Raw genomic sequence first — 12,945 nt, forward strand, 5'->3', positions numbered from 1 at the left:
TTTCCTTTCCCGTCATAATAAAGTCGATGTGGTAGGTGTAGGTTGAGAGAACTCCGTTGAGATCTCCGATCGAGGAATACGTCTTCAGTATCGAGCGCTGCTGAATAGGACTCTTGCTAAGACTAGGCAAAGAAGAACCAATGTCATTATTAACTCGGGTGCGAACTTAAGACACTCCAGCTGGGGTAGCGCTACTAGTAGGTAGCACTCTAGTAGCGCTTTCATTTCTCTAGTAGCGAAGACCTTTTTATCTGTAAGAGGGGAAACTTACTTATTCATTTAATTTTTATACTCTTGCAACATGTCTATATAATAGTTTTGTTTACCTTACGGTTGTTTGTATCACCTAAAAATAATCGAGTTAGATTTAGGGTTAAAAAAATCAGGATGACAAGACGAATTGAATTTCGGGTGAGTGTCTATCCGTCCATCTGTCCATGCAAGCTGTAACTTGAGTAAAAATTGAGATATCGTAATGAAACTTTTTTGGAAAAAAATGCCATAACTAAGCACTAGCAAGAAGCACCTGTGGGCTAAAAAAAATTTTAAAAGTGCGTGTGGCGCCGCCGGTGAAATCAGACAAACACCCCGCCTACTTCCCATATAACACAAATTAAATTCCATCTAATTCTTTCACTTTCCAGCATACAAAACAGGAACCAATCAACGTATCCAAATAAAACTTTGCACAAATAGTGCCTTCATCCTCAAGGTATTTCATCTTACGCCCAAAAATTGTCTAAATCGTACCATAACTTTTGAAGAACCCAGACTCCAAATATGTGGATCCCAGTGCGTATGGCTGACTTTTTGCCGAAAATATCGGTCAATCTGTATGATATAAATTGAAAATCTTTGATAAAAATACATATATCCTTATGTCAAAAATTGGTTAAATCGGTATTTCATATACCTACAAGTAATAAAAAGATTTTCGAACTTCCAGTTGATTTTATACCATATACATCAGCCAATGAGGGACTTATTTTATTGAAATGAGAGCGTGTGTTTTTAATAACAATGTATCTTTGTGTCTTTCCTCCATATATTATATATGTTTATATTTATAAAATGACTTGAATATAAGTTCTCAAGTATACCTTAGCAATGTCAAAAATTAATGCAATCAGCCGTTCCATTTCTTTGCCCACAATGATTTTAGTATAATTTTCGCTGACGGGAAGTAAAGTATAGTAATAAAACTAAGGCAGGCTACTTTATTGTAATCTCGCCGAACAATAATGTTGAACCCTTTCGCAAAATTATGGATATTACCAACATCTGAAGTTATTTAGCCGGCTTTGGTCCTTGCCAGTTGCAAAAGTATGAAATGTTCGGTTACAACCGAACTTAGCGGTTCCTTACTCGTTTTATATAAGCAATTTTACTTTTGCGTTTGTCACCTATTTACGTTACTCCGACAGGGATGATGCACTAGAAATTAAAAATTTCCACATAGCTCAACGCAATAACAAGTTATAAACAATCTAAAATGTATTATAATAAATATATATCTTTACAAAACAGTTTTTAAGGTATAGGGGTTGTGCTTTGAATAAACAAAAATGTATTATAACAAATATATATTTTTACAAAACAGTTTTGAAGGTATAGGGGTTGTGCTTTGAATAAACAACCGATAGTCAGTTCCATAGATATACATATACAGTGTTTATATCATTATGAATATTTATTAGTACATATAGGTATAGTTTCCATTAATTTTATTTGTAAGCAGCCTTGGAATGAACAACATCCGCCCCTCTTCATGAATTGCTTGTTTTTTTTTTTTAATAGTCGACTCATTTCTATCACTAGAAAACATTTCGACAGATTGGGCATGTTGATTTACTGCTGGTTGTAAACCATTTGTACTGCAATAAAAGTTAAGTAAATAAAAAACATTTAGTATTTTTAAATATTAAAGTTGTATGTTAACATAATACAATTTATTTACAGCCTAATCGTAATAAAATATATAATTTGTATAATGTCTTTTGACATTTAATAATTTATTGGATATCATGTTTCGGTAATGTGCTTTAAACCTATCACAAATCTGCTTAAAAATTTTAATTTCTGCTAGTTCACGTGATTTCCTGAATATGCAAATGTGGGACAGTCAAAAAAGTGTTGATATGATCCCACCTCTTTCAAACAAACGGGCCATGTTTTTAATATTATTGTAATTCGTGTACAACTACCATTGTACAACTTGTAAAAACTACATCTCCTGAAAGGTGACCCTGCTAAGGGCGAAGAGAAGAATCTTGTGTTTGCGCAAGTAATAAGAGGTGACCAAAGCTGGTTAAGCTCACGTGAAGCCCAACCAGTAATAAATCACAAGAAGAAAGCGGTGTTCCAAACTTTTCCCATTCTACAGTTAGTAGTTGCCAAAGCAACAGCGACAAATACAATGCTAGAGTATGAAGAGTTCGTTTCAAACTACAAATCGTCACTAAAAATGAAAACATTTACATGAAAAAGAAAACCTGATATTCAATGGAAACCACTCATATGGAAACAAAATTTTAATTTTAGTTACAACTTGAATATGTAAGATGGCAGAAGCTTAAAATTTCGTACATATACACTAACGGACAAAAGTTTTGGCACAGCGGATGTTGATTCCTTTAGTTCCCTGAAGTTTCGTTAATATAAAAAGCAGATTCAAATAGTGTACTAGTCATATACTTAGCTTTGTGTTATCTATCTCTATGCTTAATTTCATTTATGCAATGGGTATGGTTATTTTGTTACCATAATTTAAATAAAAACCGAATATATTTCAGTGGACAAAAGTTCAAGCACTGTTAGAAGTTTTATTTGAAGATGGAAAATAACGGGCAAATTTAATAAAGGGTATTTGAACCTTTGAGTTTAATAACTTCATTTAAACGATTTGACATGAAGTGCACCATCTTACATGTCACCTCAGATCCAATATTGTTACGTTGTGCTTTTCAAACTTCTAGATTTGTACCAGTTACGAATAAGCACACGCCGCACTGCTTTCGCATGAACATGTTTATTTAATTTTTCCTTAAGCTCCGCAACCATCTTTTTTCAAGTTAGTTTTGAATTTTTAATTTTATTTTACGAACTACATACTCCCCCTCTCCTAGAACTAAACTAAGCGGGCGGCCCAAACGTTCGAAACTATGAAGACAACGCACATCTTTAAAACGCTTGATTATACTCCGAATAGTGAAACGACTTAACTTCATTATTTCACAAATTTCTAAATAGCTTTTGCTAGCAGAACGTAAACGTAAATTTTGCTCTTCTGCTGACCGTTACGCTTCCCAGCGACCCATTTTATTGAATTGAGGTAATTAATGCACACTTTGCAAGACCACATTTCACTTTTAAAGTTAATGGTTGTCATTTATGTGGTACAGCATCATACAGGTATTTATTATTGTTTGGTTTTTTTCTTTTTTAAACAAATTCAAAGGAATTAGTTCCATGAATTACATGAAATCATAATGAAAAAATGAAAAGAAAGACATGAATTAGTAAGTTTGGTTAGTGCTCTGTGCGAGCTCGAGTTCAAAATGGGAATAAGTACGCAAGCGTGAAAAAATGTAAATTCAAAAACAATTGGTTTTTTTTTTTTTTTAATTTTTAAATATAAACTTGGGATTAAAATTTTTTTCAATCCTGTATTATATTTAATTAAGATTTTAAGGTTTGCAAAAAAAATTAATTTAAATGTTAATTCAATTATTTTTTAATGCATAATTGCAACCCTGGTGGTAATATATTTTCAAGGTACGGTGTTGGTGAAAGCAAAATATTGAAGATAATATGACAAATAAAATGTGTTTAAACATTTTCAAAACATTCATGAAGAAGCATGCATTACTCCGGTCCACTGATCCGGTAAATCCGAATACATTGATATTATAATGTAGATATCAGATAATCATCCCAAGCAAAAATATTGTCATCAACCCAATCGAAAACTTATGGGCACATAACTAAATACAGTGTATAGGAAGAGTGGGGGAATAATTTGTAGAATTTTAACCTTACAAAATAGGAAATGGAATTTTCGAAACCAAAAAATAATTTCAACATAGTTACGAATCTTAATTTTTTTCAACATAGATTAGATGACTAAATTCACTTCAAATTTTACCTTTTGTCAAATATAGTGATAAAAAGTGGTACTTACCAAACACGAACCATGAAATTTCTTTTTGCAAGTTTTGCATGTGAGTTTCGGTAACTGATAGGTATCTTGATTAATAACGGTATAACACACGTAACACTCTTCTACACCTTCGAACTTTTTATCCAAGTTATTCTTCCACAGCGCTAATCCATCTATTATTGTTCCGTTCTGTATGAAAAATAATTAATAATGTGCTATATTATTCAGTTCGGTAATATTAGAAGAATTCTCTTACTCTTGCAAGATAGCACGAAATGTAAAAAATTATATACAAAAATATGCAAGAGATGCACGAGAAGTGAAATGTATGTGTGTATATGTAATATTACAGTTGGAACAGAGTTAAATTATTTTGTTTTGCCTCATAGCACGAAAATTAACATAGATTTTGGTGAAGTATACAAGGTGCAATTCAAAAGTTTCAGGACTATTATTAAAAAATGAATGTTATTTGTTTTTTTTTTTTGAAAAATCAAAATAGTCTCCTTCCGCCTGAATACAACGTTTTGCACGTTCAAGAAGGTTATTGAATGACTTTTTTACCGACATATATAGCGTTGAGGATGGCGCCTCCCCTCCTCTGAAGACTGCCACTTCGCACTTTGGCGCTTGGTTTCGGGCTCATATTCAAAGCACCATGTTTTATCACCAGTCACAATCGAATACAAAAAGTTTGGGTCCTTTTTGGCCTCTTTAATGATGTCTCTTGAATGTTGAATTCTGAGGTCTTTTTCATGTTGTTTCAAAGTGTGCGGGACAAATCGAGCACAAACCTTTCTGAGGCCCAAATTTTCTGTCAAAATACGATAAATCGACGCTGCGGATATTGACAATTCCGATTCCATATATTTAAGCGATGATTTCGGCTCTTTTTTAATGAAATCACGCACAATTTCCGTGTTTTTTTCGGCCGGCCCGAACGCTCGTCGTCTTTCAAGTCCTCCCGTCCCTCTTGAAAACGTTTAAACCACTCGTGAATACGGCTACGGGATAGACAATCATCGCCATAAACTTGTTTCATCATTTGATGAGTTTTGGTAAAAGTTTTACCAAGTTTAAAACAAAACTTAATGTTGGCTCTTTGTTCGATGCTCATTTTCCGACCGACACTACAAATGTAATGTCACATGTAGCGCGATATCTCAGCTGTTATACAAGTCAGCTGTTATATAAATTTTATACGACAACACTGAAGAATACACAATTGAGGAATAACAATTTCAGACAGATGGCGCCACTAGGAACTTTTGAATAGTACCTTGTATTTTGCAGGCATGGAATATTTTTTGTTATTTGTTGTTGTACAATTGCAAATCAAACTTTGCAACCCGTACAATCCATTAAACAGTAAACAATTTAAGATTTTTTCAAACCACATGTGTCCCTCCTTAATACGATTCGTTGTATCAAATTACCAAAATAAAGTTTTGTATCATTATTGTCGGCTTAGTTATGGTACTTTATAGGTTCTCGAATAATGGCATTTTCTGAGCGTAGCAGTATTCCGTAACCGCTCATCTACAAAACCGAACCTCTCAAAGTGTCAAGGATCATACACTAGAGGCAGAAATAATAGGGACAAACGCACTGACTTATGCAACGAAGTTTGAGAACAGTTCCTTGTTATTGATTGCGTTTATTGCGCACTTGTTTAAAATATATCAGATATGCGTATACAAATCTGGGTGGAAGGTTATTTCAGCGAAGACTAATGTATAGAACGATTGGAAATGTAAAATGTTATTGAATATATTATCACAGCATATATTTTAAAGAAAAGCCTTCCTTAAATAACAAATTAATTAGGCTGAAAGAAAAAATTAAATTCCAACAAGATAGCAGCAAAAGCGCAAGCAGAAATATACAACGTTATGGATCCTTTATGATTGCCCGAAATTTTTGCAACGCGGCTTTCCATAACCTTACAGAAAAATTATAGTTTTAAATTGTATTAATATAATATTTATAATAATATTCATTGTTTCAGTATTTATTTTTGAAATACTAAATTTAAGGCTCGCAAACGAAAACGGAAGAGGGGAGGAAGACCCCTCTACCACCAAATGGCAGTCCAGGCGGGCAGGACGATCCCAGGAGGAAAGGCATGAGCGGTGCCAGGCTCGAATGGTACCTCCAGGAGGGGAAGACTCCGGAGGAAGACGAAAAGTTGGCGCGTAACAGGGTGAGAGGAAACAATGCCTCCCCTGCCTCGGAGAAGCGGAAGGGTGGCAATACCGCGTCTAGCAGTAAAAAGAGCAGCGGAAATCGAAGCCAACGCCCGGTTAACGCAACTGAGGCCGCTAGGCGGGGTTGCGAAAGGGCAGCGCCTTCAACCACCCAAGCCGCGAAGCGCAAGAGTGGGCAGGTGCCGCCAAACACCAAGCGGCAGAGAGGCAGCACTGCACAGGGGACCGGAGGGACCTATACGTCCAGCGCGGAGGAAAGAGCCACGGCCCTTCTACGTGTGCATTTCCCGAAAACAATTCGAGAAGACCTAATTCGACCCAGGGTCGAACGAAAGCCAACTCGCTTAGATTGGACAGCCGCAAAACAGCTCTTCACTGCGGACTCCATCAAGTGGGCTGTGGTCTCCTTCGAAAAATATAAGTCTCCGGGTGCGGATGGCATCCTTCCAGCTTTTATGCAACAGGGGGGCAGGTCCTACTGCCCCACCTTGTTCGGCTGATGAAGGATAGCCTGGCGCTGGCATATATCTCAGAACCTTTGCGCACTACAAAGGTGATCTTCATACCCAATGTAGGAAGGAAAGACTATTCGTTGGCAAACTCCTTCAGACCAATAAGTCTAACTTCCACAGGGTGGAGTGTTATCCCACCTACTTTGGAGCCTAGTTGTGGACGATCTTCTTGAGCTGCTAACTAGCAACGGAGTCCGCTGTCAGGGATATGCGGACGATATTGTTATATTAGATAGGGGTAAATTCGCAGACACTCTCTGCGATATTGTACAAAGGGGATTGAGGCTGGCAAAGGAATGGTGTAGTGGGGTTGGCCTAAACATCAACCCCTCCAAAACAACAATCATACCGTTTACCAGACGCAGGTTGCTGCCAGGCCTCAGAAACCTATCCCTAGGTATTACGGAGCTGGAGATGGTCAGCACGGTAAAGTACCTGGCCCTCACGCTGGACTCCACTCTACGGTGGAAGCAGCATGTGGACCTGACCGTAGCCAAAGCTACGAAAGCGCTCATGGTGTGCAATCGACTTGCTGGGAAATCATGGGGCTGCAACCCAAGGATTATCAGGTGGTTGTACACCATGATTGTGAGACCGATCATAACATATGGAGCGGTGACCTGGGGTTCCAAAGCATCGCAGACCTCAGTAGGACTTCGACTATCGAGGCTGCAACGACTTGCTTGCATCTGCGCGTCGGGCGCGATGCGTCCGTGTCCGACTGCAGCACTGGAAGTAATGCTGGAGCTAACATCATTACATATATTGATCGAGCAGACGGCCAAACAGACCTTGCTTCAAATGTCAGCAGAAGGGGTTTGGCAAAGGGAAAGTAATCTCGTCCCAGCAGATGAAGGCCCTAAGTGATGCAATGCCACTGGCCCTTCTTTCAAGGGACAGCATTACCAAAACAGTAAGCTTCACTAGGAAGTTCAGGGTTACCCTTGGCGGTAAGGCAGAATGGAACGATTCCACGCTGGACCTACTGCTAAGGCGCAGCACTATTAAGTGGTACACCGACGGCTCGAAAACGGCGAAGGGGATTGGCGCAGGGGTGCAGGACCACGCACCAAGCTCTCCATTCCCATGGGAAGTTTTCCTAGCATATTCCAGGCGGAAGTATATGTTATAAGTCGGTGTGTAGAGATAAACCTCCAACGCGACTATCGCAATAAGAGCATCGCCATACTCAGCGATAGTCAGGCAGCACTTAAAGCGATCTCGGCTTTTGAGGTCAAATCGCTACTAGTGCAGGAGTGTATAGAACGACTGAACAGCCTATCAAGTCTCAATAGAGTGCACCTCATCTGGGTGCCTGGTCACAGGGGTATAGCAGGAAATGAACTTGCTGACGAGTTGGCCCGCTCTGCAGCCTCTACAAACATGGTAGGACCAGAACCGTGCGTGCTAATAGGGGGTTATAACCTCAGACGGTTTAAAACCGTAATCAATCTCCCGAGGAACAAATTCCGACTACTGGTCGCGTTCTACACCGGACATTGCAGGCTCAACAAGCATTTATTTAACATGGGCTTGGTCTCCTCTGCAAACTGCCGGTTCTGCGACATGGAGTCGGAAACCCCAGAGCACCTACTAGTGGACTACACAGCAGTCTGCAGACGTAGAGTTAAGGCCCTGGGATCCATGTTTCTAAACAGAGATCGCATCGCCTCACTAGCCCCTAGCGGTATATTGGAGTTCATCAATATGCTGGGGCTAGATGAGTCGCTGTGACTTAGGGGAGGGGACAATAGACCATAGGTCGTGGTGCATACCTCAATCATTATCTATCTACGCGGAGACGCTTGAAAATTTTATATAAATGATCCGCGTAACGAGCTGAGTTGATTAAGCCATGTTCGTCTGTCTGTATATAAGCGAACTCAGTTTTAGAGGTATCGCTCTGAAACTTTTCACATGTCTTTTTCGGCCCAAGATACTGCTCATTTGTCGGAACCGCCGATATCGAACCACTAAAGCAAAAAGCTGTCGTACAAACTGAACGATCAAAATCAAGTTCTTATATGGAATCTTTTGTATTTTGTGAAAGGTTTTCTACAGAACAAAGCGTAATAACTTTTTTCTGTGTCTGAATCGACCTCATTTTTTTATTTGGCAGGTTGTTATTTAAGTTTATAAAAACGAATGCTTGGGATACCGAAAAAAAGGGTTTGTATAGTACAGCAGTACCATGACTTGCAGTTCGTCATTTTAGTCCAAAAGGAATTCAGACGGGATTTTGGCAGCACTCCCCCGAGTAGATGAACCATTATGAAGTTGGTAAACATATTTGCCGAATCTGGAAGTATCGCAAGAAGACCATACCATCGAGATCGATATATTCAAATCCAAGAGTTTTGACTCCCTACTTATCGGCGCAACTTGGAGTTAGCAGAGGGTCATTACAACGGATAATTCATGATGACTTAAACCTGTTTCTGTTCAAAGTTCAAATAACAAACCGGTTAAACCGTCTAGATTTGTCTATTCGCCTTGAATTTTGCCAAAAAATTATTGGAATGGCCGAAAAAGACAATAACTTCATAAATTGCCTGTTTATGTCTGAAAAGGCCAATATTTATATAAAAGGAAAAGTAAACAAGCAAAATTCCCGTATAATGAGTGAATCAAATCCAGATATAATCCACGAGACGGAATTTTGCCCAAAACGAGTCACTTTGTCGTGCGCAGTTTCATCAAGGAGTATTGTCAGGCCATACTTCTTTAACACTTTAACAGTAACTGTCAATGGGCACCGTTATTTAAAAATGTTGAATGAGTTTTTTTCACCCAGAACTGCGCTGAAGACATATTCCTTTCAATAGCGTTTAGTTCTAGCAAAACGGAGCAAATGGAAGTACATAACCAGAGCGGTTGTTGCGGAGCTCTTACGAAAATATAAAAACAAATTAATATCAAGAAACTGCACTTTCCGCTGACCTCCAAGTTCACCTGACAGCACCACTTTTTTTATGGCGTTATGTCAAGCAAGAAGTGTACAAAACAAAACCCAGAAATCTGACTGCACTGAAGCAGTCCATTATATCGATAATTAAGCCAATCTCGACTTCAACCCTTCAGGCCGCAATGAATAATTTTCTAATTAGGTATTGCGTGGATGAGCAAGGAGGCCATTTACGGTCCTTAATTTTTTAAAATAATTAATTATATAAAATAAAATAAAATTTTCTATAGAATAAAAAAAATTTACTGTATTGATTAAAAAAAAAGTTATTACGGGTGGTTTTTGTAGCATCATTCATGAGCCCCCCTGTAGCTTCGGTGCAACGTTTTTACTTGTTTTCTAATTAAAATTTGTGCTTAAATTAAAAGGAGACTAAAAATTCAATGGTAAAGTGTTATTTTGATTTTGCGTTAATCAGGATTCATTGGTCGTGAACAATATATTAGAGTACAAAGTACTTTTGCTATGGTTTTAAACAACAAAACATTATTCGTTAATAACTTTAAGATATTTGTTACTTATTTAATTGAAATTGATCAAATATAATATGAATTTAATAAGAACGTACCTGATGCATTAAGAATAATGCTAGCTGCATGCCATCGGTGCGTGATGATAAGCGCCCCCCAATACTTTTCCCGCAATCAACTTTAATCGGGCCTAATGGATAATTAGATGGAAGCGTAATCGTAAGTTCCGTTCGTACATCATCAATAAAATAGGTGGCTATAACTTCTCTTGTTGAGTAATGGACAGACACCTTTGCAAATGTTTATATATTTACGATAAATATAGATTTATTAAATATGAATATTATACTTACTTGCATATTTTCATGCCTTTCTTTAGTAGCACCTATTGCTTTTAACTCCTCTTCGCAGATTAAAGGTGAAATATAATTAATAGTCAATTTATCTACAAAAGCTTTTTGGCGGGATGGGGAAACACTCCACCACTTCCGAACTACTGCTGGTAGTCTTTTCAAAACTTCTATATATAAATGACAAGCATACCTTTGAAGAGTTAAGTTTTCATCTATAAAACAAAAAATAAAGAAAAATCAAATGTCAGAAAAAATATTATTTTTATTCTGTTTTTTAAGTTTGTGAAGATCATCAAATGTTTAAAATGTATTCAACATTTGATAAAATTCCTAGTGTTATCGAAATTCAACTAGATCCAGTCAAGAAACTAACCGTTTCACAAGAACTCGAGGCCGCCAAAGCATTACTTCATCAGCGAAAAACTCAGTGCTCATCCATAAAATATAAATACAAAAGACCCAAACGGGCTCCACTTTTATATGGATACAAATTCTTTTGCGTTTGCCCGCAATACAACCCCGAATATGCATGTAAGCATACCGGTAGCGTAATAATTGACCGTGATGTTCTTACCAAAGAGGAACATATGTGTTACTTATCCACACCGCGAGAAAATTTGGCTGCTCCTCGAAAGAGACCTAGATATTACCAGAAAAAAATTATTATGCCAAATTGTACGACACGCATAGAGCAATTGGCTATGCCCGATGTAAAGCGTGTCCGTTATACACTAGACGTACATAGGAGTTTTCTTAGAAAACGACAAATTAAGTCGTTAAAACATCATTTGGATCATAAATCCAAAATTGTGTCCTATAGCATAAATACTGCGCTTTCATATATTGAAGAAGAAAAGCGATTACAAAGAGTTGCTAAAGCGTTGCAAAAGCGACAATGTCGGAGACTCAAAAAGCATATACTTCGTAAGCAGCGACGACAAATAAGGAAGATTATTTGTGTGTTATTTGAGGAAATGAGAGATTTTTTACTTAACGATCAGTTTTTGATAGATGAGCGGTCAACTCTTTGCGCAGTTATATTGGAACAAATTAGGAATTTTACAGGTACGTAAGTTTTAAACATCTAATTTTTACAAGCGTCGATTTCCTATAAATAATAATCACACTTTTTAAAATAATAATATAAAATATGTGTATATAAATATTAGTGAAACTAATTGGTATATTCCGATTATTAATATAATGTTAGCATAATTCTTTTTATTAAAATTTCAAAACGTAGATAATGAGTTCTACACTACAAGTAACCTAAGAGAATATCAACAAGTCTTAGCAAACAATCTCACAGTATGGATAAATAAATTTATATCTAATCTCAACATACATCTGGCGCCACCCCCAGTTTTAACGGAAAACTTAAAACCTGATACATTTTTGCCTGTCAAAGATTATATATCATGTTCAGAATTGATTGAGAGTGAAGAATACCAGACGGAACAAAATATTTATTTTTCTGCCGAGGATGAAGATAATGATTTTTTGTACAATACTGAAGATACAATAACTAATACAAACCATTAAGTTGTTTCCGGGACAGACGGTTGAAAATTTCACACGATAGAAATTTACTGTCATGGTTTTTTAAAACTTCTACTGGCATCGCTCGTATAACAAAATGCAAAAATTTCTGAAAAATATTAATCATTAAAACAAATTAATTCAACAAGCTCCGAAATTCACAAGCACTTTTGTATAAATAAATTACAACACAATAAGTAAAGTTTGAAGGATTGTTCAAAGATACACCATTTTACTCATGAGCTTGTATAGAAAATGATTATCTAAAATTAAAACAAAAATGGCATGTAGTTGCTGTTTCGAATATTATTTAAAAAAAACGTGAGTTGTGAGATTTGCCAACCATTAAAAATTATGTTCAAATTACATTTGGTAAGTTGTGAATCCTCAAACAATAATAATTACAATACAAGTAAGGAAGGGCTAAGTTCGGATGTAACCGAACATTTTATACTCTCGCAAAGTCAAATGGTATACTCGTTTTAAATTTCTTTGTGGATCTTGCCGCCTTGTTCTATGTTGACGGATATTTTCGGTAAAAAGTCAGCTATAGGCACTAGGGTTCACATATTCAGTACCTACGGACTTGAACACTTTTGACTCGATTTAGACAATTTTGGTCACAAGGTGGCATACTTCAAACGCATTATTCACGCAAAGTTTTACCCCGATACAATAATTTTTGCTTGATATGCATAGTGGAAAGTGACAGAATCAGATGGAATTGGAAATGGTGTTAT

The 12,945-nt window shown here is 36.9% G+C and overlaps 2 protein-coding genes across 2 annotated transcripts in view; one reads left to right on the top strand and one right to left on the bottom strand.

Moving 5' to 3' along the window:
* Positions 1-1,562: 1,562 nt before the first annotated feature.
* Positions 1,563-12,945, bottom strand: part of Ltn1 (E3 ubiquitin-protein ligase listerin) — a 51,741-nt gene continuing 40,358 nt past the window's right edge. Inside the window, exons 13-17 of the mRNA XM_070111075.1 lie at positions 12,203-12,314; positions 10,667-10,878; positions 10,412-10,603; positions 4,181-4,348; positions 1,563-1,874 (exon numbers count right to left, since the gene is read on the bottom strand). Coding sequence (XP_069967176.1) covers positions 1,815-1,874; positions 4,181-4,348; positions 10,412-10,603; positions 10,667-10,878; positions 12,203-12,314 — 744 coding nt within the window. The 3' untranslated portion in view covers positions 1,563-1,814. The remainder of the gene's footprint in view (positions 1,875-4,180; positions 4,349-10,411; positions 10,604-10,666; positions 10,879-12,202; positions 12,315-12,945) is intronic.
* On the top strand, positions 10,923-12,495 carry Rcd7 (Reduction in Cnn dots 7). The gene is made up of 2 exons (XM_014240418.3): positions 10,923-11,731; positions 11,910-12,495. The coding sequence occupies exons 1-2, from the start codon at positions 10,963-10,965 to the stop codon at positions 12,206-12,208; spliced, it is 1,068 nt and encodes a 355-aa protein (XP_014095893.2). The 5' UTR covers positions 10,923-10,962; the 3' UTR covers positions 12,209-12,495.

The sequence above is a fragment of the Bactrocera oleae genome, chromosome 6, assembly GCF_042242935.1.
Source record: "Bactrocera oleae isolate idBacOlea1 chromosome 6, idBacOlea1, whole genome shotgun sequence".
NCBI classification, from domain to species: Eukaryota; Metazoa; Arthropoda; class Insecta; order Diptera; family Tephritidae; genus Bactrocera; species Bactrocera oleae.

Bases quoted from the DNA above. Each gene is read 5' to 3' on its own strand.
- Rcd7 (XM_014240418.3), top strand. From the start codon at position 10,963: ATGTTTAAAATGTATTCAACATTTGATAAAATTCCTAGTGTTATCGAA. The intron at 11,732-11,909 runs GTACGTAAGTTT...TTCAAAACGTAG, and splicing joins ACAAATTAGGAATTTTACAG to ATAATGAGTTCTACACTACA.